General features: G+C 37.2%; 2 protein-coding genes across 4 annotated transcripts; both read left to right on the top strand.

Moving 5' to 3' along the window:
* The first annotated feature begins 989 nt into the window (after positions 1-989).
* On the top strand, positions 990-4,783 carry LOC117590155 (programmed cell death protein 6). 2 transcript variants are annotated; one of them, XM_034282542.1, is made up of 4 exons: positions 990-1,005; positions 1,092-1,135; positions 1,189-1,564; positions 4,631-4,783. In XM_034282542.1, the coding sequence occupies exons 2-4, from the start codon at positions 1,098-1,100 to the stop codon at positions 4,730-4,732; spliced, it is 516 nt and encodes a 171-aa protein (XP_034138433.1). In that variant the 5' UTR covers positions 990-1,005; positions 1,092-1,097; the 3' UTR covers positions 4,733-4,783. The 2 variants fall into 2 exon arrangements, with proteins under 2 accessions (XP_034138433.1, XP_034138432.1); XM_034282541.1 differs by having other exon boundaries at positions 1,002-1,135.
* Positions 4,784-8,709: 3,926 nt separating this feature from the next.
* LOC117590142 (poly [ADP-ribose] polymerase) lies at positions 8,710-18,545 on the top strand. Of its 2 annotated transcripts, XM_034282515.1 has the most exons (6): positions 8,711-8,925; positions 8,992-9,133; positions 10,919-11,252; positions 14,019-14,549; positions 14,619-15,188; positions 17,203-18,545. In XM_034282515.1, exons 1-6 carry the CDS (start codon positions 8,809-8,811, stop codon positions 18,491-18,493), a joined length of 2,985 nt encoding a protein of 994 aa, XP_034138406.1. In that variant the 5' UTR covers positions 8,711-8,808; the 3' UTR covers positions 18,494-18,545. The 2 variants fall into 2 exon arrangements, with proteins under 2 accessions (XP_034138407.1, XP_034138406.1); XM_034282516.1 differs by lacking the exons at positions 10,919-11,252; positions 14,619-15,188; positions 17,203-18,545 and having other exon boundaries at positions 8,710-8,925; positions 14,019-14,048.
* Positions 18,546-25,687: the final 7,142 nt, after the last annotated feature.

The following is a 25,687-nucleotide window of genomic DNA, read 5'->3' on the forward strand; positions in this document are numbered from 1 at the left end:
CAAATTTATAGGGAAATTTGATCTTCTTATGCTGAGGAATACCATATTTAAATGTAAAATGTAGTCTTAGAAAATAAGAAGGCATCCCTTACAAGGGATTACAAGGGAAACGATTGAAGGTCGTTGCAGTTCGAGAAAAAGTTTAACTATGCTGCAGACAATGCTTCCGCTTCAATGCATTTTAAAACATCCTCTTAATTTTGCTCCACCGAAGATAAAAGAAGTCTTTCTTTAGAAGTCTATAGTCTTTCTGTAAGTTTCCTAGAGAAATTTTTATAATAAATATGATTGACAAATTTGTTGTTGCTTTCATCCGCTGTTCATCAGCTGGTCTGCCAATGTTAACGCCCATTTTTTTAAGACAAACATGCAAAACATTTTGCAAGCGGCTAAGTGTGACCAGATTTATAAACTGAATGCCGCCTTGTATGGCACTTGTAATTGTTTAATTTGAGATATATATGTCAATGAAAACTTAATAAACCAGTGTATAAAAAATGTATCTCTGTATAAGCGGAATAGTGGGAAAAACATTAAAGTTGACATCTGTATTTTTTGTGTGTTTATTTAAGTACTGCACGCCGTGCAGCCTATAACAAAAAGTTTGTGCTTGATACAATTTTGTATATGTTTCAAACGAATATCATCCCTGATTTTGCTAAATGGTCACATTTTTCGGATCTGAGTACTAGATTCTTATCAAAACATAAAAGTTGTCTGTGCAGTGTACAGCATACGTATTTTTTCACTTGGGCGTTATAACTATATATGAACTATATTTGGCACATTTTGCAAAAAAACGTCTTTTCAGATGTGAGTACTAGGCATATATGTTGAAACTAGTGGAATACGGTCATCACTGCAATACCCTAAGTACAGTGGGGTATTCAAAGACCAACTCCACATCACGACTACCCGTGACCTGTTACACGGCTATCGATTCATTCCCCAGTCAGTCGATAGTACCACATTAAACAATACTATTTGCGCGTACAAAAAAAATTCGTGAGTCAGAATTTATACATTGTGTTACTTTAAAAAGGCATATAAATTAATACCATTTTTTGTCCGAAACGATGGCATATCACCAGGGTGGAATGCCAGATCAGCAATTCCTTTGGGATGTTTTTCAAAGGCAAGTTACGGAAACTAACGATATAAGGGAAAATTAAATTGTTTTTATTTCAGAGTGGACAAAGATAGAAGCGGTCACATTTCAGCAGATGAGCTACAAGTTGCCCTTTCTAATGGTACATGGTCTGCATTTAACCCTGAAACGGTGCGTTTAATGATTGGAATGTTTGATCGCGAAAACAGAGGAACAGTATCTTTTCAAGATTTTGGAGCCCTGTGGAAATATGTGACAGATTGGCAAAATTGCTTTCGTTCATTTGACCGGGACAATTCGGGAAATATTGACAAAAATGAACTTAAGACAGCACTAACTTCATTTGGGTACCGTTTATCTGATCACCTCGTAGACGTTTTACTCCGAAAATTTGATCGTTTTGGACGAGGCACTATACTTTTTGATGATTTCATACAGTGTTGCATTGTTCTTTACGTGAGTATAAACAACAATTTTAACAAGTCCATTTTCACAGAGGGTTTTTAAAGGAACTCGACTTAACGTTTATATGTACATACAGCTGCGGAGTTTAAAATAGCACCATGAAAATAATATTGAAATATTTTGTTAAAAAAATTTTGAATGAAAGTGGAATGAAGTTCTAATGGAGGTGTTTAAAACTATTATATCAAATTTGAGGCTTAATTCAACTTATCCGAGAAAGATGGTATGCTTAGATTGCTTTTGTTGGAAATATTTGGAAGGAAAATTAATTATTCCGGTGTTTGGAATAGCACCAATTTCATAAAAGCTCAACCAACTTCAAATTTAAAAGAAATTTCAACAATTTTTCATTACCATATTTTACTTTAATTGTATTCAAAGTTTAATAATTTGTTTCAAAGCTTTTTTTGGAGTCCTGTCGTCTTTCCTTGGGGATTCATCTCCACAAATCTGGCAGAACCCCCAAATGTAAAACTTTTTCATTGATTTCGTATTAGAAACATATTCCTTAACTGTTCCCCAAAGATTTTCCCTATGGTTCATATCTGTGGACTGAGCAAGAGAAAACATTGCATAGAAGTCACTGTTTTAAAACACCTTAGAGCTCTCTATCTGGTCTGTTTTGGGTCATTTCCCTGATGAAGACATAACTCAACGGCATTTTCTATTACATATAAGGCAGCATTATTGTTTTATTATATAATAACAAATAACAAAAATTGATTCATCATCGATTCCAGCACGGGTACCTTACTTTCTTGTCTCGGTACCCGGTACTCGAAGAGTAATACCCTATTTACTATTATTACTATTTACTATATTGTAGTTGTGGGGAATAACGGTTGTATGTAACGCACAGAAGGAAACGTTTCCGACCCCATAAAGTATATATATTCTTGATCAGCATCAATAGACGAGTCGATAGAGCCATGTCTGTCTGTCCGTCTGTCCGTCCGTCCGTCCGTCCGTCTGTCCGTCTTGTTTGTCGGCTAGTTCTCAGAGACTATAAGAGCTAGAGCCACCAAATTTTGGCTACAGACTGCTGTATGCTCACACTGAAACCAGTGTATTTAAAAAATGAGCCACGCCCCCTTTCGCCTCCGCAAAAGGGCGAAAACCTCCAAATCTACAGTTTTGAAGATAAAAGAAAACGCCATTCCGTAGAGAATGGCCATATCTATCAGATCTCCAAATTGGGATCCGAGTGGATCATTATTATAGCCACAATGAAGAAATTAATTTCCAGTGGCTAAACCCACACTGTCTCGCAGCTTTTGTTGTTCTTTTCACATTCTCTCATTCACACTCTGCTTCTGCTTCACTCGGCCCCTGCCTCTGCCCTCCCCCTGCCGATTCCTCTTCCGACTTTTAACCCACCCCGTCCCGCAGCTTTTATTTGTTTGTTTTTTTTTTGTGCGGACGGTGATCTGCCTCGAGTCTGGAGTGTGTGGGTCTAGGGAAGGGCGGCGAGCTTACGGAGCGTGTTGGTGTGAGAAGTGTTGTAGATGTAGATGACAGATGAAGAAAAAATTAAAAATTTGACAAAACACCACTAAGGTGCAGATGTAGTACTGAGTGCCGGGTATAAAAGTTAAGACGCGTAAAAAGCGTCTCAAACGTCCCTTTTCGTTAGATATAAATATGTGTCAAAAGGTTGTGGTTTTCATTTGGTAGTCGTTTTACATCAAAAGTAAAATTTTGGCAAAAAAAAAAAAATTTGTCTTCCTCCGGATCACAGGATCTATATCCATATATATTTTGGCCAACTCCAGTGTTTTTTCTACCTTGTATTTAATTTGCCCCATGGTGACTTTGCTTAACTGGATTTTTTCTCAGACTTCAAAAATTTATATTCTTTTAAGCTAAATCTAGCTTTGCTTATCTTTGGAAATTTTTTAAGATCCTTTTTAAGCTCTGTGGCCGGCTTGCTCTCAGGAACCAGAATTTTCAACCGAAATGTGGATATTGCGCCAATTCTTTCACTAGTTTATGGTTGGATACATGTTTTAAAGCAATACGAATCATTTTAGATGTGGAACCTACTATTTTCCTCACATAGCTTTTGGAGTTAAAGGTTTGATCCCTTGGGTTTTTTTCTTTCCTAAAGTGTATCAAAGACCCAAAAACAACTAATATTTTTTAACTGTCTGTTTACAATCGACTTAATCTACCGATTAATATATCAATTAAAAACATTATATATTAAAAAGCTCGGAAAAGTATAAGTTTATATAAGATACAAGTTTTGGTGCTATTTTTGTTGCCGTTCAATTTCGGTTCTTTTTAAAAAAGTTGCCTAAATTATTGAGAGCCGCCAAAGTTGTAAATGTAAGGACACTTCTCTCAGATAGGAGACATGTCAACCTACTTTATATTACTTCAAAGTACAAAAAATGTTGTAATGAACCAAGTTCTAGGAGATCTAGAACTACTTCTAAGAGATTAAAGGAGCTACAGAAACCCAATGTAGTGTGCATATACTAAGAACCCAAGTAATGAATGATGTATCATATGTATTGATGCCAAAAACACGTTACTATCCGACTTTTATAGAAGTATTTATATGTACACATATAAATCCTGTCAGGGAAACGGTAATATAACAGCCAGATGGTTGAAAGAGACAGGAAGAAAGAGAGATGTACATACTTAAGTGATTGGGCGATAAGGAATAAGCTAGAAAGTTATTCAATAGGCAAAATGGACAGACAGATTAGGGGAGTATGATTTATATTGTAAGATGTACTGTGTTTTGTTGTTTAAGCCTCAAATCTGAACAGTTGAGTTGACCTGGTCTGACCAGGTCTGACTATTGCTATTATCCCGACAGGAGGGGACGGCTTTATTGGTGCAAGTAGTTTTTATCGTCAAACTCACAGCCGCGTTGTTGTCAGGGAAATGCCTATAGCGTATCGTAATAAGAATGATTAAGTTGGAACATTTGATTTGAGCTTATTACCACAAGTATCGAATGAGAGCAAATACATATACATTACAGATTTCACTATTTTCACCGTACTTAGTAATAATCTGATTCCCAACATTTTTAAATTGCAGACATTGACAACGGCTTTCCGGCAACATGATACTGATATGGATGGCGTCATAACAATACATTATGAGCAATTTTTGAGTATGGTTTTTTCTTTAAAAATATAATAGTCTATTTAAAAAGCCATCAAAGTTTCTAAATATACAATTTAAAGAACATAAAATGACTTGTGTATATTAAATGGATGAAATTTATTATAAATAAACAATAATATCTAATTTAACCTCCGCTATAGTTTATTTTTACACAAAAATATATAAATATTATATATATATGTTTGTTTAAGATATTACTTTGTACTTTGATTGTAATAAAATGTGCATAAAAAGATGCAATTGAAAATGAGTGGTCACTGCAATTAAGATCTAAATACTTTTTTCCAAACGTAACTTAGGTTTATAATAGAAATGAACATCATTGTTTACAATCTAAAAGGATTTCTTTGAATTTGTATATATTTTTATAATTTGTATTCAAAATTTCGCCCGGCCCTCTACAACAACATAAACGAGAGGGAGCGTGTAAGATGCTTTTTACGCGTCAACTTTTATTCCCGGTACTCAGTAATACATCTGTAGCTAAGTGTTTTTGTTTTTTAATTTTACATTTTAAATTTTTTCTTCATTTGTCATCTACATCTACATCACTTCTCACGCCAACACGCTCTTTTAGCTCGCAACCCTCCCCTAGAGTCACCTAGAGCAAAAAACAAAAAAAAAAACGTCCCTCTCGTTATACCCGGTACTCGAAGAGTAAATAGGGTATATTGTATTTGTGCACAAATTATGTAACACACAGAAAGAAACGTTTCCGACCCCGTAAAGTATATATATTCTTGTTCAGCATCAATAGCCGAGTCGATTAAGCCATCTCTGTCTGTCCGTCCGTCCGTCCGTCTTATTGAGCGCCTGGATCTCAGAGACCATAAGAGCTAGAGCCACCAAATTTTGCAACCAGACTTCTGTAGGGAATGACCATATCTATCACCAAATTGGGATCCGATTGGATCATTATTATAGCCACAATGAAGAAATTAATTTCCAGTGGCTAAACCCACCCCGTCCCTCAGCTTATATTTGTTTTTTTCACATTCTCTCATTCAAACTCTGCTTCTGCTTCACTCGGCCCCTGCCTCTTTCGTCCCTCTGCCGCTCCCTCTGCCGACTTTTAACCCACCCCGTCCCGCAGCTTATATTTGCTTTTTTTTTTGTGTGCGGGTACTGCCTCTGCCTCTGCCGCGGTCTGCAGTGTGCGGGTCTAGGGAAGGGCGGCGTGCGAACGGAGCGTGTTGGTGTGAGAAGTGTTGTAGATGTAGATGACAGATGAAGAAAAAATGTAAAATATGACAAAACACCGCTAAGGTGATGCAGCTTTGACGCGCACAAGCGCACAGCGGCAGTACTCAGATCGAAAAATAAGCTGGCAGATGAATCCTAGAAAATAAACAGTGGGTATTTTGTGGTATTCGATATTAGTTTTGGAGCAGCACGGAAAAGATACAGATGTTTTATGTTCCGCAAGGCTACCAAGCAAACAGAGAGTAAATTCTATATAGATTGGAGGCAAAAATGTCTCTTAAGTGAAAAGGAAAATGACCACCGACCTTTTCTACGAGCTTGAGACCATCGTAAGGGCGAACAAAAATTCTATACATGACTGAAACTAGATTGAATTTATATGAATTTTGAATTTGTTAAACTTATTTGAACGCCAGTAGCCAGGAGTAAATATTCCTTGGTACGGCCTTGCTCCTCCACCAATCAAAGAAGTCCGGATATGATTTTCTTAAATAAATGCAAAATCCTCAACAAATACTGAAGGTCTTTGAGTCATATTTTTAAACTGAGGAGTGTGCAAAGGGTTAGATCCCTACTTATACACATATTTATATGATTTATAATACTCACATGTATAGACAAACGTCCCCGCAGATCTTTCCTGCAGATATAGGTTTACTCAATGATATTCTCCTCATTCGCTAATGCAAGAGCCGCCAATCCCACCAAATTTGGTCTCATGCATTGATCCATTTTACTTTCACTGTTTTATATACCTTTTATTCACTATTCATTCAAATTTTATCAAAAATTAAACGATAAGGGACGTTTGAGACGCTATTTACGCGTCACAACTTTTTAACCCGGTACTCAGTGCTACTTCGTGCACAAGGTGCATACCGTTTTTTTTGTCAAATTTTAAATTTTCTCTACATCTGTCATCTACATCTACATACATCACTTCTCACGCCAACACGCTCTTTTAGCTCGGTCCCCTCCTCTGGAGCACACTGTAGAGGCAGAGTGTGAATAAGAGAATGTGAAAAAAAGCTGCGGGACGGTGTGGGCTTAGCCACTGATCCCAATTCGGTGATCTGATAAATATGGTTCGGAATGGTGTTTTCAGTTTTCTCGTATCTTCAAAATTGTGAGTACTGCAGTTTTTTCGCGATTTTGCGTGGCCGGAAGGGGCGGGGCTCATTTTTGAATTACACCTGTAACAGTGTGAGCATAGTCTGGATGCAAAATTTGGTGGTTCTAACTTCTATTGTCTCTGAGTACTAGGCGCTCATCAGGGTGGACAGACACACAGACGGACGGACGGAGGGACAGACAGATATGGCTGAATCGACTCGGCTATTGATGCTGATCAAGAATATGTATACTTTATGGGGTCGGAAACGTTTCCTGCTCTGCGTTACAAACATCGGTTATTCCCCACAAACACAATATACCCTATTTACTCATCGAGAACCGGGTATAACAAAACATAACGGCTTCCTGAGCAGTGTAACCTGCAAAATGCTATTTTCACGTCTATTCACACTTTGCTGCGAGCAAATTATATTGCATAAGCCTAGTACTCAGATCGAAAACAAGGGGTCGCAAAAAAATCAGGGATGATATTCGTATGGAACCGATAAGAAAATTGTGTGCGCCCAAGATACTTTCTAGCGGCTTTACGCCAGGCAGTACTCAGACCGACAAAAAAACTGGGCGAAAAAAGTTAGAAAGTCAGACGATAGTATTTTGGGGTATTCATAGTATTTGTGTGGTTATCGTTGGTATGTTGCTAGCAGCTCGAAAAATAAAGATCTGTTATAATTTCCGAGAGGGTACCTAGCAAACAGAGAGTAAAGTCTCAAACAAATGAATGCAACAATGCCGCTGAAGTTGAAAGATATATGACCACCGTGCTTCTAAACGAGCTTATAGCCATCAAACGGAAAAAAAGGAAACAATTATTATAGATTAATGAGATTATATTGAATTTATTTGCATTTTGAATTTGTTTAACTTATTTGAACGCCCGAATCTTCGTGTTGTCAAGACACACCCGGCTGGGCTGTTAACAAAATGTTTTAAGTTGTGTTCCTTTTGGGACCAAGTACTGCTCCACAGGGTAGTGCAAAGGGGCGAAGGCGACGATTTGGACTGAAAATTATCCAATTTTGAATAAGAAGGGTGCTTGGCGCCGTTTTACAGAAGAAGTCTGCAGATGTTATTTACAGTCATATGCACACTGCGGAATATGCAATGGGTATCGTTTTATACACATATATATGAGTTATAATACTCAAATGTATAGACAAACGACCGTTCTGGTTTCTTTCCTGCCGATATGGGTTTAATCAAAGTTGTCGGCGCTTATTTCGCTGAGTGTCCCCCTCCTCCGATCATGCAAGAGCCGCCCATCCCACTAAAAGCAATCTTCTGCAAGGATCCAGTTTACATTCATTGTTTTATTAACGTTTTATTCAATTTTTACACATTTTCAAAAAGGTAAACAAAACAACACAGCTGCCTGAGAAGTGTAACCGTACGGAATGCGGTTTCGCCTCTGGTCACACTCAATATAATGCATATTTTGCATAGCATAGTTTTTTTTTCGATCTGAGTACTAGGCTATAAACACAAACGTGTTATTTGGGATCTGAGTAATATGGTTGGTTTTCATGTTTGGGTTTCAATTTACTTAGGGTTACAATTCAGGGTTACAATTTGATATTGGATATTGCTTTGTATAATATCCATTGTTTCAAGTCAATGTCAACTATCGATGGAATGGAATGTATTGATTCGATAAACGATAATTGTCCAGCGTCTACCGGAATGTTGGCGCTCTCATGAAATAATTTTTGCAACTCCAGCCAGCTGCCTATTTGAAATTATTGAAAGTTTAGACAATGATGGATATTGAATTGCCGTATATGGCGGAATATGCCAAATCTGGGCGTGCTGCTTGTAAAGGTTGTAAGTCTGCTATTCCTATGAAAGAATTACGAATTGCTGTAATGGTCCAAGTAAGTACGAAAAATACATTGAATAATAAATGTAATAATTCTATATATGCTTAAATATCTGAATAGTCTGCTTTTCACGATGCAAAAGTGCCCAACTGGTTTCATAAGGCCTGTTTTTTCAAGAAACAACGACCATCATCTGTAGGGGACATACAGAATTACGAAAACTTGCGTTTTGATGATCAAAAGGAACTGGAGACGCTAATTGGTATGTGCTTTCTCACAGCGTTCACTGTAATCATAGACTACAAACCTGTAGTGTCTTAATCTCCAAATATATTAATCACATATCCATAGCCTGCTTGCGATCCTTATGTATGTACATACATACATATGTATGTTAGTTAGCAGACACACTATTCGTACACTCATCACTCTATTTGAACATCTATGTATAACTTTGTTGTACGGCTGTACGACAGCCGAGACCTGAACTAGAGTGATAAGAGTGTACGAATAATAAGTGTGCTTACTGTTTTTCTTGTTTTTCTTATGATATCACACTGACTCAAGTTTGTTTTAAAATGTACACCCGCTCCCTTCCGTCTCCACTAAGAGCGAAAATCTGTGACATCACAATTTTGTAGATACGAAAAAAAGCAGCTGCGTAGAGAAAAGCCATATCTTTCAGATCACCGAAAAGGGTCTGATTGGATCATTGTTATATCCGGAATTAAGAAATTTATGTGCAGTGTCTACCGCCCACTCCCTCCAGCAGAAAAACCCGAAAAAACAATTAAAAATCTGATATTCTCATACATATACTTTATTTGTGGTCGGAGTAATGTTCGTAACGCACAGAAAGAATCGTTTAGATAACCTATAAAGTATTCTTGATCAACATCAATAGCCAAGTCGATTTACCTATATCTGTCTGTCCGTCCGTCCGTCTTGATGAGCGCCTGGATACAACGGACTATAAAAGCTAGAGCCACCAAATTTTGCTGGGATGTTACACTGTTACAAATTTGTTTCAAAATTTCGCCCCGCCCCTACAAAGGACAAAAGGAGTGTAACCTTTAATTTTAGCTCGTTATAGGTGTTCGAAATTCGTCGCATTGTTTTCATGTTCTGTAAGACTCTGGATCTGTCGTTGCCAAATTCATATCTCTCCATATAAGACTTACAGTTTTTATACCAGGTACTCGAAGAGTAAATAGGGTATATTGTATTTTTGTGAATAGCGGTTGTATGTAACGCACAGAAGGAAACATTTCCGACCCCATAAAGTATATATATTCTTGATCAGCATCAATAGCCGAGTCGATAGAGTCATGCCTGTCTGTCCGTCTTGTTTGTCGGCTAGTTCTCAGAGACTATAAGAGCTAGAGCCACCAAATTTTGGCTCCGGACTGCTGTATGCTTACACTGAAACCAGTGTATTTCAACTATTAGCCCCGCCCCATTCCGCCCCCGCAAAAGGGAGAAAACCTTCTAAACCTACAATTTTGAAGATAAAAGAAAACTAAAAACGCTATTCCGTAGGGAAAGACCATATATATCCGATCACCAAATTGGGATCCGATTGGATCATTATTATAGCCATAAAGAAGAAATCAATTTGCAGTGGCTAAACCCACCCTGTCCCGCAGCTTTTGTTGTTTTTCTCATATTCTCTTTCACACTCAGCTTCGTGTAGTCAGAGGCCTGTGGCTCTGCCGCGAGTCTGCAGTGCGTTGGTCTAGGGAAGGGCGGCGAGCTAAAGGAGCGTGTTGGTGTGAGTACTGTGTTGTTGATGTAGATGACAGATGGAGAAATAATGTAAAATTTCAGATGCTAAGGTGCAGATGTTGTAGTGAGTGCCGGGTATAAAAGTTGTGACGCGTAAGAAGCGTCTCACACGTCCCTTCTCGTTAATTATTAAAAACGGTTGTATATTATATGCAATTGTTAAAAAGTATAGGGAAAAAACCATGTACATTCCCTTTTATTCTTATTAATATCGACTATCAGGTTATAAATGTTATACAATTGATACTTCTTATTTTTTAAGGAACGGTAGCAGGAAACGTACTGGCTACCACCGGTAAAAAACGATCTAAAGCTGAAAACACAGCGCTGAAGGACTTTGGGATCGAGTATGCAAAATCTAGCCGATCATCATGCCGAGGCTGCGATCAAAAAATAAGCAAAGATCAAATTCGTGTACGGAAAACAGTATATGATACTGAAGTTGGTATGAAGTATGGTGGTCAACCATTATGGCATCATTTAGAATGTTTTGCACAATTGAGATCCGAACTCGGATGGTTCGATACTGGCGAAAATCTCCCTGGTTACAAAAGCTTAAAAGCCGAGGACAAAGCCGAAGTGAAAAGAGTTCTTCCGTGAGTATATTTTCACTTTATATTGAAGGTTGAGAAGACATAAATCTACACATAAAATACATATAAAATATTTGAATGTCATCGAAATGTTCGATTGACACCCATGGCCATGTCTTCTTCTTTTCATTTAAAATTAAATATAAATGGATGGATTTTTGTAATGAAAACTGGACATGTCTGCAGCGTTGCGTATGAGTGTGGTTTCTTATTCAAACTCTCAATAAATCTATCCAATAAGTTGTAAATATTCACCATTGATTGTTCTACGATTCTGACGGTATTCAATGCGGCTAATGCCGCGTACATTCCAAAAGAACTGTCACAAGCCCAGCCCACCTTGTGTTGCCTGTGGTTGTTGGTGTAAATAATGTTTTATCCACGGTTAAAAAACGGTTCAAAAATGTGTCGTGTTGTGCTCGTTTGTGCTTGTACGGGCACAGCGAAACACAAAATATCATTTTTATACCCGGTACTCGAAGAGTAAATAGCGTATATTGTATTTTTGCACAAAGTGGGATGTATGTAACGCACAGAAGGAAACGTTTTCGACCCCATAAAGTATATATATTCTTGATCAGCATCAATAGCCGAGTCGATTGAGCCTTGTCTGTCCGTCTGTCCGTGCTGCTGAGCTCCTAGTACTCACAAACCATAAAAGCTAAAACCACCAAATTTTGCATCCAGACTTCTGTATGCTCACACTGTTACAAGTGTATTTAAAAAATGAGCCCCGCCCCCGCAAAAGTGAGAAAACCTCCAAAGGCTACAATATTGAAGATAAAAGAAAACTAACGAGAAGGGACGTGTGAGACGCTTCTTACGCGTTACAACTTTTATACCCGGTAGTCAGTACTAAATTTGTACCTTAGCGGTTATTTGTCAAATTTTACATATTTTCTTCATCTGTCATCTACATCAACAACACTTCTCACGCCAACACGCTCCTTTAGCTCGCCACCCTCCCCTAGAGCCACACACTGCAGAGTCAGGGCAGAGACAAGGCAGAGGCAGAGACGTGTCTGCGCGAAGCACAGTGTAAATGAGAGAATGTGAAAAAACAAATATAAGTTGCGGGACGGGGTGGCCATAATAATGATCCAATCGGATCTTAATTTGGTGATAGATATGGTCATTCCCTACAGAATGGCGTTTTTAGATTTCTTTTATCTTCAAAATTGTAGGTTTGGTAGGTTTTCTCCGTTTTGCGGGGGCGGAATGGGGCGGGGCTAATATTTGAAATTCACTGGTTTCAATGTGAGCATACAGCATTCTGAAGGCAAAATTTGGTGGCTCTAGCTCTTATAGTCTCTGTGAACTAGCCGACAAACAAGACGGACAAACAGGCATGGCGCAATCGACTCGTCTGTTGATGCTGATCAAGAATATATATACTTTATGGGGTCGGAAACGCTTCCTTCAGTGCGTTACATACAACCGTTATTCGCACAAATACAATAAACCTTATTTACTCTTCGAGTACCCAGTATAAAAACGCCATTCCGTAGGGAATCACCATATCTATCAGATCATTGGATCAGATAGGATCATTATTATAGCCAGAATGAATAAATTAATTTGCAGTGGTTAAACCCACCCTGTGCAGCAGCTTCTGCTGTTTTTTTCACATTCTTTCATTCACACTCTGCTTCTGCAGTGTGCGGCCTCTGCCGCGTCTCTGCCTCTGCCGTGGATTTTGCAGTGTGCGCCTCTATGGAAAAAGGAGTGTGTTGGCGTAAGTAGTGTTGTTGATGTAGATGACAGATGAAGGAAAAATTTAAAATTTGACAAGTAACCGCTAAGGTACAAATGTATTAAAGTTGTGACGCGTAAGAAGCGTCTAACACGTCCCTTCTCATTACTACTGAAATGGATAATGGAGAGTTCCCATAGTATTTATCAAGTTAAGCTTTGGAGTCAGTAAAGGGTTTTTTCGACAAGAAAAAAATGCACACGAAATTCACTTTTTTCATATACATATACATATACATATATATACATGTCAATACATATTGAGTAAAATGTTTATTGGCTGTTAAAAATGTATTATATTTGTAAGGCCGGTTACTTTTCTACCCGCCCATATATTAAAGAATATAGTTAAAATACTTCATACATGACTATAGTTTCGAGTAATCATTAATGTATTCAGCCTACGTTGTGTCAAAAATTCAAAAAGTTTGGTTTAAACTTAAAAGTAATACCTATTCATCAGAAAATAAATATGAAAACAGAGAATTTTATTTTGCTGTTCAAAGATTACTACCTGTCGGGTGCCTTCTCCTGAGTTTTTAAAGTCAAAACTATTATTTTAATTTTAAAGGTTGATATTTCACAGACCGCGAGCTAAAACCAAAAAGTGCATAGGTACAATTTCTTTCTGCATTAATAAGGTTTTCAAAATGAGGAATTACAACAAGATGTAAGATACTTAAGTAATATGAGCAAAATAACCGATTCCGGTTATTTCCTGAATATATACAAAAAAATCTACATTCATTACGTATCTAAATTTGACTTATATTTTCAACGTTTGCCAGTTGAAAATTTGTTCATTATAATGTTCGTTACCAATGTTCGCTTAGTTAGCGAGAAAGATGGTTCATGTTCGACAAGCACACGCCGATCATTCTCGTCTGTGGATGGCCACCTTTACTGGTTTATTTTATTTTAGCGTTAAACAAAAATCTCTGTTCGTGCTTATTAATTTATTTAATTTACCTAATATATTCCTGTTTATTTATTTGTATAACAATCATTATTAAACAGAATAATCAAATCTGAAGACACTCCGGATGCAAAAAAGCCAAAAACAGAGCAAATTGAGGAAAAGGAACAAAACGAAAAAATAGAACAAATGAAAAAACAGAATGACTCGTTTTTTAAATTTCGCGATGAACTAAAAAGTCATATGAAGAAGCAAGACATTGAAGATCTCTTGATTTCAAATGGACAGCAGCCGTTAACGGGCGATTCTGAAAAGTTTTTTGATCAAGCTGCAGATATGTTAACGTTTGGTGCTATTGCTCCCTGCTCTGAATGCAAAAGTTCTCAGTTTATTTTTAATAAATCTGGATACAAATGCAATGGAAATATTTCAGAGTGGACCAAATGCGATAAGCTATACATTGATCCCAAGCGCTCGGCTTGTAAAGTACCTAAGAATATAAAATCAGCGTATCACTTTTTAGATGCTGTAAAAAGGAAACCAATAACACGAATCATCCAATATATACCTCCTAGTGCTAACACAATCTCTAAAAATCTGTTGCTGAAAAAGAATCCTGAAGAGTTAAATCGGTTAGTATAAAAACTTTGTTTAAATTTCGGTATATGCATGTTTTGTTTTTTTTTTTGCATTCATTTCAGACCGAAAATTGCTCGTAAAAAGCCACCATTGTACAGTTTGAGCTTTTCCATTATTGGAATTAAAGAAAAAGAAAAAGATTTAAAAAGGCGAATTGAAAAATTGGGCGGAAAATGCGATACCAAAATATCGGAAAGGACTATAGCAATTATATCTACGGAACAAGAGACTAAGAAGAAAAGCAGCAGAATGGAGTCAGCGAAAACATTCGGAATTCATATTGTTCCTGTTGAATACATCGATGTTGTGGAATCTGATCCTGATGGCGCCATAAATTATATAAGTAGTATGAGCATTTGTAATTGGGGAACAGACCCATCAACGCGTGTTCCCCAAGAAGAAGCTAAAAGCTCAAAGTCAAAGAGTATATATACAAAATCCGTGCCAAAGTCAAAGACGCTGAAAGTAAAGGATGGTCTCGCTGTTGATCCTGATAGTGGACTTGAAGACATCGCCCATGTGTATGTTCAGGGTAAAGACAAATATAATGTAGTGCTTGGTTTGACTGACATTCAACGCAACAAAAATTCATACTACAAGCTACAACTTTTGGAAGCGGATAAAGGTTCAAGGTAAAATAATAATTTATTACAATTACACAGTTTTTCACTTTTATCCGGTAAAGAACGTGAATTGAAACTGTTCCGAACGTTTTCTTGTGGAGTCTAGATAATTTAAATTTGTCTGAATCAAAAGTTAAGGCATCATGTTTGTGGTCGAAGTGGATGTGTGTAAAACTCGGAAGGAAGCATTTGCGACAGTAATGTCCGAATGTCTGTTCTTCCCCATGAGCACCTGCATATTGAAGATTAAAACAGCTAGAGAAAAAAAATGTTGCATCCAGACTGTTGTGATCCCAGAAATCCACAATTTTGAAGATAAGAGAAAACAAAACACGACGTAAACGAAACATAATCAGCAGTAAACACTGGAAATTAGTTTCTTCATTTGGGCTATAACAATGATCCAATCTGATCCCAATTCAGTGATCTGAAAGATATGGACGTTCCCTACGGAATGAAATTTGTATACCCGGTACTCGAACGGTAAATAGGGTATATTGTATTTGTGTGAATAACGGTTGCGTATGTAACGCACAGAAGGAATCATTTCCGACCCCATAAAGTATATATATTCTTGATCAGCATCAATAGCCGAGTCGATAGAGCCATGTCTGTCTTGCCGTCTTGTTTGTCGGCTAGTTCTCAGAGACTATAAGAGCTAGAGCCACCAAATTTTGGCTCCGGACTGCTGTATGCTCACACTGAAACCAGTGTATTTCAAAAATGAGCCCCGCCACCGCAAAAGCCTAAAACCTACAAAAGCTACAATTTTGAAGATAAAAGAAAACTAAAAACGCCATTCCGTAGGGAATAGCCATATATTTCATATAACCAAATTGGGATCAGATTGGATCATTATTATAGCCACAATGAAGAAATTAATTTCCAGTGGCTAAACACCCTGTCCCGCAGCTTAAGTTGTTCTTTTCGCATTCTCTCATTCACACTCTGCTTCTGCTTCACTCGGCGCTGCCTCTGCCGCGAGTCTGCAGTGTGTGGGTCTAGGGAAGGGGGGCGAGCTAAAGGATCGTGTTGGTGTGAGTAGTGTTATAGATATACATATATGACAGATGAAGAAAAAATTTAAAACTTGACGAAACACCGCTAAGGTGCAGAAGTAGTACTGAGTGCCGGGTGAAAAAGTTGTGACGCGTAAGAAGCGTCTGCCACGTCCCTTCTCGTTTGGTTTCTTTTATTTTTAAAATTGTGGCTGTGAGAGATATTCGATCTTTTTGGTGGCGGAAGGGGGCGGGGATAATTTTTTAAATACACTTGTAACAGTGTGAGTATAGTGTGAGTCGGGATACAAAACTTGGTTGCGCTATCTCTTATGGTTTCTGAGTACTAGGCGCTCATAAGGAAGGACAGTCGGACGGACAGACAGACATGGCTCAATCGACTCTTTTATTGAGTATGTAGATGCGGATGAGATCTTATAGTTTTTCCAAGTTTTACATTTCACATTTTTATTCACCTGTCCTCTACAACTACATTACTTCTCACACCAACACGCCCTTATGGCCCCTCCGCCAGAGCCGCACACTGTACTAGGCAGAGTGTGCGAGCAAGAGTCAATGTGCAAGCATAACCCGTGTTGCTGGATCGGGAGGGGGGTAGCCATTTACTAACTCAGTACCGGAGATAAAAGTTGTGACGCGTTCCATTGCGTCGTACAGCGTTCCTCCTCGTTCTCTATATTTTAAACTTATCTAAATCTAAACTTAAGCGATTGTAGAGAGGTCCTTCCCTCATAAGCCAACTGCATAGGGGTGATTCGAATTTATTTAGTACATGCCTGAAATAAAAAAATATCCATTATCTTCTAATCGAAACTAGGAGCTATTTTCGAGTATCATTATTTTATAACCTATCGTATCTTGGTTATCACTTCGGTTTCGGATTAATGGACACCATCTTTTTTTTTTCTTTCTGAATTAATATTTATAATTTGATATATTTATATTGTATACATATGTACATATATTAATAATTTTACTTTTTATTTCCGCGTTAATTTTTACAGGTATTGGATTTTTCGTTCATGGGGTCGGATTGGCACAACCATTGGGAATTATAAGGTTGAAGAGTGTGGAACCATTTTGGAAGCGAAAGAAATTTTTCAAAAGGTATTTGCTGATAAGTCCGGAAATGAATTTAAAAATAGAGAACAATTTGTCAAAATCCCAGATCGTATGTATCCAATCGATATTCAGTACGAAGATGATTCAAAAGTGGTAACGGATAACAAAAATACTATTAGTTCTAGGCTTGAGCCTTCCGTACAACATTTAGTCAAACTTATTTTTGATGTGGATGTTATGAAAAAAACAATGATGGAATTTCATATTGACATGGAGAAAATGCCTTTAGGAAAACTTAGTTTAAAGCAAATTCAGTACGCTTACAATGTTGTGAAAGAAATTTATGAATTAATCGAGTCCGGCTCTACAAATGCAAGGCTCATTGATGCCTCTAATAGGTTTTACACGCTAATTCCCCACAGCTTCGGAGTGCAATCACCACCATTAATTGAAACTTCGAAGCAAGTAGAAGAGTTGCGACAAATGCTTGATTCGCTGGCTGAAATCGAGGTCGCCTACAGCCTAATCAAGAACGAAGATACAATTGATAACATCAACCCATTAGACAAACATTACGATCAATTGAAGACTCAATTGATACCGCTGGATAAAAATAGTGATGAATTTGCGATTCTAAATAAGTATGTAGAGAATACCCATGCTGCTACCCACAGTGCCTATGAACTTGAGGTGGTGGATGTTTTTAAAGTAGCTCGTCAAGGGGAAGCTAGACGTTTTAAACCTTTTAAGAAGCTACACAATCGAAAATTATTATGGCACGGTTCCCGGTTAACGAATTTCGCTGGTATCCTATCTCACGGTTTGAAAATTGCTCCTCCTGAAGCGCCTCCAACTGGGTACATGTTTGGAAAAGGAATTTATTTTGCTGACATGGTTTCTAAATCTGCCAATTATTGTTGCACTAGCCAACAAAATTCAACCGGATTAATGCTTCTTTCCGAAGTAGCCTTGGGAGATATGCTAGAATGTACCGCAGCAAAATACGTTACAAAATTACCGAAAGATAAGCACAGCTGCTACGGCCATGGTCGCACCATGCCAAATCCTAAAGAGACCTATATGCGAGATGATGGTGTGGAAATACCACTTGGAAAGGCAGTCACTGATGAAAATTTTAAATCTTCATTATTATACAATGAGTATATAGTATACGATATTGCCCAGGTAAATGTTCAGTATTTGTTTCGTATGGAATTCAAGTACAGGTATTAAAATGTTAAAATATGCTATGAAAATCACACAAAAATGTATGTCCTATATTAAACCATGAATATATTTTTTGTATTATATCCTTAATCGAATTTGTTTCACTGGAGAGATTACATTTTTGGCAGCGCAACAAGTACTCGTATGTAAGCACTTATATAGGTATCTCTCGTATGTATAAGATATATTTTAATGATCGAGGTATTGCGATTACTATTTTAACAGCTTATTCAAGGAAGATAATGCAGTTGTTACATTGTCACATTAATTGAGTGATCAGATGAGAACAAGCATGTTATTGTCATTTGATCGTTGACCGCAAAACTGACTTAAGCTACCCATGGTCTTGTTACATTAGCCCTCCTCTGTCGACCTTGCGCCAAAGGTATTCTTGATCAGAATCAATAGCCGAGTCGATACACCCTTGCCTGCCTGTCCGCCTGTCCCACTGTCCGTGTCGTTTGTCTATAAGACTATAAGAGTTAGAGCCACCAAATTTGCCCGCCAGACTGCTGTATGCTTACACTGATACAAGTGTATTTCAAAAACTATCCCCGCCCCCTTCCGACCTCACAAAGGTCGACAATCTGCTGTATCCACAATTTTAAAGATAAGATAAATCTAAAAACGCCTTTCCGTAAGGAATTATTATAGCCAGAATACACAAATTCATTTGCAGTGGCTAACACCTCCCCGTCCAGCAGTTTTTTTTTTTTTTTGCTTATTCTCTCATTCTAGGGAAGGGTGGCGAGCCAAAAGAGCGTGCTGTCGTGAGAAGTGATGTAGATGTCATGTGTAGAAAAAATGTAAAATGTAAAAAACCACTGAGGTACAGAGGTACTACTGAGTAACGGGTATAAAAGTTGTGACGCGCAAGTAGCGTCTTTACTTCCATTCTCGTTTTATACGAAGTTCGACAGGAATTTGTTTTTTATTTTATTTATTAAATTTAAAACTCAGAATTTATTTTGCATATCTAAATACTTGCAAAATGCCATCGTTTGGCATATATATGAACAATAAGAAAACGAATAATTAGTGAATTACATTCCAACTATCGATATTTTATCTGTCAACGAATGTTCGCAAATTTTTGTTGGCTTGGGTTATTGTGGGATTTACGATTTTGGGTGTGATTAAAAATAAATGTAATTAATTTATTAAGATTTAAAAAAATAAATTGTCAATTACATTAATATTAACACACAACTCTTTATTTGTGGAATGTGCAAAGAATAAAAAAGCTGCTCCACGGGAAGGGGGTAGCCATTGCAAAATCGGTGATCTGATAGATATGGCCCTTCTCTACGGAATGGCAATTTTAGATTTATCTGATATTCAGCAGATTTTCGCTCTTTGCACTTGTCACAGTGTGAGCATACAGCCATCTGGATGCTAAATTTGGACCAACGGAAGGACAGACAAACTTATATGGCTATATCGACTCGGCTATTGATGCTGATCAATAATATATACTTTATGGAGTCGCAAACGTTTCCTTCACTGCGTTACATACAGTTGCGGCAAAAATAATAGCACTGTGTCGTACAACAGTCTTTATTGTTTCAACAAATGGGCTCTATACAAAATTTTTGGAACTTTGCAGTAATATAAAGTAGGTTGAGATGTCTCCCATCTAAGAGAAGTGTTCTTACTCTCACAACTATGCAATTTTTCGAAAAAATAAGCAAAACAGAACGGCAACCAAAATAGCACTACAATTTTTAATTTTTTCAAAACTTCGACTTTTCCGAAAATTTGATATATTATGTTTTTAATTTATGTAATACCACACTACAAGACACGATTTTGCCTATTTTTGATCCAGACCAACTTTTTATAAAAGAAATGGTTCTTAGAAATGGTTTGTTAGAAATATTTGTTATACCCGTACTTGAAAAGTAAATAGGGTATATTGTATTGTATTTGTGCACAAAGTGTGTGTTACAACAGAAGGAAACGGTTCCGACCCCATAAAGTATATATATTCTTGATCAGCATCAATAGCCGAGTCGATTGGGCCATGTCTGTCTGACCGTCCGTCCGTCTGTCCGTCTTGTTTGTCGGCTAGTTCTCAGAGACTATAAGAGCTAGAGCCACCAAATTTTGGCTCCAGACTGCTGTATACTCACACTGAAACTAGTGTATTTAAAAAATAGGCCCCGCCCCCGCAAAAGGGATAAAACCTACAAAAGCTAACATTTTGAAGATAAAAGAAAACTAAAAACGCCATTCCGTAGGGAATGGCCATATCTATCACCAAATTGGGATCCGATTGGATCATTATTATAGCCAAAATGAAGAAATTAATTTGCCGTGGCTAAACCCACCCTGTCCCGCAGCTTTTGTTATTTTTTCACATTCTCTCATTCACACTCTGCTTCTGCTTCACTCGGCCTCTGCCTCTGACGTACCTCTGCCTCTGCCGTCCCTTTGCCTCTGCCGACTTTTAACCCACCCCATCCCGCAGCTTATATTTGTTTATTTTTTTTGTGTGTGCGGCCGCTGCCTCTGCCGCGAGTCTGCAGTGTGTGGGTCTAGGGAAGGGGGACGAGCTAAAGGTGCGTGTTGGTGTGAGAAGTGTTGTAGATGTAGATGACAGATGAAGAAAACATTTAAAATTTAACAAAACACCGGTAAGGTGCAGATTTAGTACTGAGTGCCGGCTAAAAAAGTTGTGGCGCGTAAGAAGCGTCTCACACGTCCCTTCTCGTTTTTTCTATGGCAGAACTTTTTTATTGCATTTTTAAAATGTGGTTGTTTTTAAACGCTTTTTTTTTTAGAGGTAGTGCTTTTTTTCACACAACTCAACTATCTTACATCTGGTTCTAATAAACTTAGTCATTCTATAAAGCTGATGAATGCATCTATAAATCTGGTTGCATCTGCATCTGGTTGTAGTGAATTTAGAAATTCTATAAAGCTTCTAGAATGTAATCTATTTTTAATCTATAAAACATCTATATAATCACGTTGGGGTTCAACTTACCGTTTCAAAATTATGTATTAAGCTTTGAAATGCAAAAGTATTGATTTTTGTATGTTGTATTTTTACGAAATATTGAATTCAAAAACTCGGGAAAAGTCGAAAAAAAATCATGTGTCCACTATTTTTTATGAATAGGTGCATTAATTGGGCGTCTTTTAAGGTATTGCGCTTCAAAATGTACGGAGAGACGGCTGAGCTAAAATTGTTCAATTTAAGGGATCCATTTAAGCCGACCACAGCGCTTAAAAGGGATCTAAAAAAATTTCCGAAGATAATAAAAGCTTGATCTAGCTTAAAAGGATATAAATTAAGTGCCCGAAGTCTGAGAAAAAACCCACTTTATCAAACAAACCATGGGGCAAAGTGAATACAGTGCGTAAAACACAACAAATATATAAGGATATATGTATGCAGACCCTGCGATACGGAGGGGGCAAAACCTTAAGTCTTATATAAATCGACTACCTAATGAAAAATACAACCTTTTGACTCATAATTAAATCTAATAATCATGCTGGGACAAGCATCATGGCATATGCTTTTCGTATTATGAAGGTGGCCGTATATGTATATGGCACATATCGATGATGAACCAATATTTCTTTGTTAATATAAAATAAATCAATGATACTGCCTTATATGCAACAGAAAATGCCGTTGATTTGTGTCTTTTCATCAGGACAATGGCCCAAAACAAATCAGCTAGAGAGCTCGAAGGGGTTATTATACTTTTATGCAATGGATTCACTTGCTAAGTCCTTAGGAAAATCTTTGAATAACCGTTAAAGAATATGTTTCTATATGGTTTCTGCCCGATTTTTGGAGATGAATCCCCCAAGAAAGGCGCTAAATAAGGTTAAATTTTATGACAGGACTCTAAGGCTTTTCTGTTGTTGCCAAAAGCTTTAAAAAATGTAGTTACCTTTGAATATAACTAAAGTAAACTATACTAATGAAGAACCAGAAGGGACGTGTGAGACGCTTTTTACGCGTCACAACTTATATACCCGGTACTCTGTACCTCTGGTACATCTGTACCCTAGTGGTTTTTCTCAAAATTTTACATTTTATATTTTTTCTACATATGTCATCTACATCTAAATCTTCATAACTTCTTACGCCAACATGCTCTTTAACTCGGCTTTTCCCCTAGAACCTCACACGACACTAAGAAGAGTGTGGAATGAGAGAATGTGCAAACAATAAAAAGCTGCTGGACGGTGGGTGATCCAATCCGAACTCAATTCGGTCATCTGATAGATATGGTTAGTGAATACGGAATTGCGAATGTAGTTGTCTCTTAGCTTCAAAATTTCTGATTTTCATGGATGTATGTAACGCACAGAAGGAAAATTTCCGACCCCCACAAATTGTATATATTTTTCATTTGCAACGGTAGGCAGAGGCCACACACTGAGCGAAGCAGAGTGTGAATGAGAGAAAGTGAAAAAAACAAATATAAGCTGCGGGACGGGGTGGGCTTAGCCACTGGAAATTAATTTCCTTATTCTGGCTATAATAACGATCCAATCGGATCCCAATGGTGATCTGATAGATATGGTCATTCCCTACGGAATGGCGTTTTTAGTTTATTTTATCTTAAAAAATGTAGCTTTGGGAGGTTTCGCCCTTTTGCGTGTCCGTAAGGCGGCGGGGCAGAAGTCTGGATGTCCGATGGGGTCGGAAACGTACCTTCTGTGCGTTACATACGACCGTTATTCGCAAAAAAAATACACCCTAAAAACTGACACTAAAAATATTACGTTGTCTTTTAACAAAGTGTTGTCAAAGGACTTGGACTGTGTATAAATACTGTGCAACAGAAGTTCTAGAGTATTTTCTATAGAACTGTGACATGGTATTAAGCTTAAAATATTTTAAAGGTTTTTTTTCAAAAAATGAAAAATAGTCTTTTAGTCCATAATTCCCTCTATCAAAACATCTCGCATTCACTCGCATCAGACATTCTTCCCCACTCCGTGACTGCTCCATCAGCTTTGAAGTGGAAAGCCGATTACTAAACGGTTTCACGGCTGCAAAAAAATGTTGATATTTGTCCGAAAAGAGGTTCCTAAGCTTTGTTAATATAGTTCTTTGTCTATGCTTCTATCAAAAAAATCGCAAAAATAACTGTGTCAAGGGCATTTTTAGATTGACTTGACATTTTGGGTTTATTACCCAAACACCCAATTATCTATACAAGGTATCCAGTATCAATTGACCGCAGCAACTAATGCAACTTCGTTTTGTAGTTGGCTTTAACGGTTTACTCTTAAATACTAAAAATAGTATCTCCCTATATTGTGTTTGCCTTAAAATAGCTGTCTTAACTCGGTTCTTAGTATAGACACTTACATGTGTAGTTTTCCACCGGGGAAACAAAGTTCGGAGCGATGCACTATGTTGAATGTGGATCTTTGGCAGTCCCAGCATAAAAACACAAGTTCTCTACAGCCTCAGATTGGTTCTGGGAAACGAATTCGTGCAAATCAGCCGGAATATTACGAGCATTATAAACAGCCAACGCTACTGAGAACCATAATACAATCGCATAATTGTGGAGTATTCTCTCAGGCACTCATTGCCCGTTGGCTTTACAGAATTTGCCTAATTGCACTCTAATTTCGGCTGCCGCTCGGCAAAAGGATTGAAAAGAGCAATCAAGAGATGAGTTTCTAAGCAAATTCATCATAATGGTACAGTGACGATCCAAAGAAATTTTGTTCGTAAAACATACCATTTGCTTAATTTCAGGATGTGGATTCCCAATAATATTAGCAACTTCCAATGTCTATTTATTAAAACCAAAAATTAAGACTAAAATACAAATACATATGAGGGCAATAAAAAAAATATTAGTTTGGTTAACATATGTTTTTTGAATCAGGTATTTCTTGGTATTTTGGAAAAACGCCTTTTTCTCTTACATTTTTTTTTTTATTTTCACTGCTGTGACATTAATAATTAAAAAAAAATATTTTCATTGCATTGCCATTGCCATTGCTTTTAGAAAATAAAGAAGCTTCTACACATATTAACATATTTTCATGAAGCATATTAAAATGTAAGGTGAGTTGAAAATTTGTCAATTTCTTAGTTGCTTGTGTTTGTTTATTATATTGAGCATTTTATATTTCCTTTGTAATATTGTCCGTAACTAATCAGCGATTAATTTAATCGTGGGCCTAACCTGAATTGTGTGCACGTGTCTTTCGCCACGTGCATCAATTTGGGGGTAAGTATATTTATTTAAGCGTAGCGTTGCCAACGCTTCTGATTTTAATACATACATTGTTGTTGCTGCCCAATCATTTTACCTAATGCTTAACGACACCACCAGACATCGAGAATAAATTTTACTGCAGGGGATGATAATGTGTGAAAAAATATTTGCTTAATAACTCGAATCACAGTTCAGAGCAATAGTCAAGAAAAATGAGAGAAATGCACGTGCGTGTAAATCAAACTTTAAGTAAAGGTGTGATAGACTAGACTGGTAAATCCCAGTTGTACTGAAGGTGTAATTGGAAACGTTTTGTATTAGCAATTATTTTCTAAATTTAAGACTTTTATTAAAAACAACAATTTTAATTCAAGTCCGCACGATATCAAATCAACATAAGAACCTATGAAAATAACGAGAAAAGGTCGTTGCTTATTTGAAAAAAATAACGTAGGACGTAGAAAGCATGTTTTGGTAGCCAGCATGTGATTAAAATGTTCACTTCTCGACTATCGTTACTTGTTCATGCACAAGATATATCTGTTTATTTGTTAAGACTCTAAACTCTAGAGTTTCATCTTTTGCGACGGCTATTTTGCATTTTGACGAGCCCGAGATAAATATTAAAGAAGGAATATCCACGGCAGCCGACGCCATTACTCGACCATATGGTTTGATTAAATTTTTTGAAATTTTTAAATTTTCAGGAATATATGTATGTGTTGTCGATTAAATTCGTCAAGAAATAAGAAAGGAGCTTATAAGAGTTCCTTCCATTGAAATGGGAATTGAAAAAGAATAAACTAGCTCTAACCATAAATATCTGGTCGAGGATATACATACGTTAAAGTAGCTCCTTGGATCAGTAATCTTTCGTAATCAAATTAAGCATAGACAAATAAACAAAGCTTTTGGAGCCTTGTACTCTTTTCGGAAGAATATTTAATAGTTTCTGTTTGCATAGCCTTAAAGCCGTTTAGAAATTCGA

This window comes from Drosophila guanche, unplaced genomic scaffold, assembly GCF_900245975.1.
Source record: "Drosophila guanche unplaced genomic scaffold, DGUA_6, whole genome shotgun sequence".
In the NCBI taxonomy this organism is placed as follows: Eukaryota; Metazoa; Arthropoda; class Insecta; order Diptera; family Drosophilidae; genus Drosophila; species Drosophila guanche.

Coding starts and splice junctions, on each gene's coding strand:
- LOC117590155 (XM_034282541.1), top strand. CDS start 1,077: ATGGCATATCACCAGGGTGGAATGCCAGATCAGCAATTCCTTTGGGAT. Junction 1,136..1,188: donor CTTTGGGATGTTTTTCAAAG/GCAAGTTACGGA, acceptor TTTTTATTTCAG/AGTGGACAAAGATAGAAGCG. Junction 1,565..4,630: donor AGTGTTGCATTGTTCTTTAC/GTGAGTATAAAC, acceptor TTTAAATTGCAG/ACATTGACAACGGCTTTCCG.
- LOC117590142 (XM_034282515.1), top strand. CDS start 8,809: ATGATGGATATTGAATTGCCGTATATGGCGGAATATGCCAAATCTGGG. Junction 14,550..14,618: donor AATCCTGAAGAGTTAAATCG/GTTAGTATAAAA, acceptor CATTCATTTCAG/ACCGAAAATTGCTCGTAAAA. Junction 15,189..17,202: donor GAAGCGGATAAAGGTTCAAG/GTAAAATAATAA, acceptor TAATTTTTACAG/GTATTGGATTTTTCGTTCAT.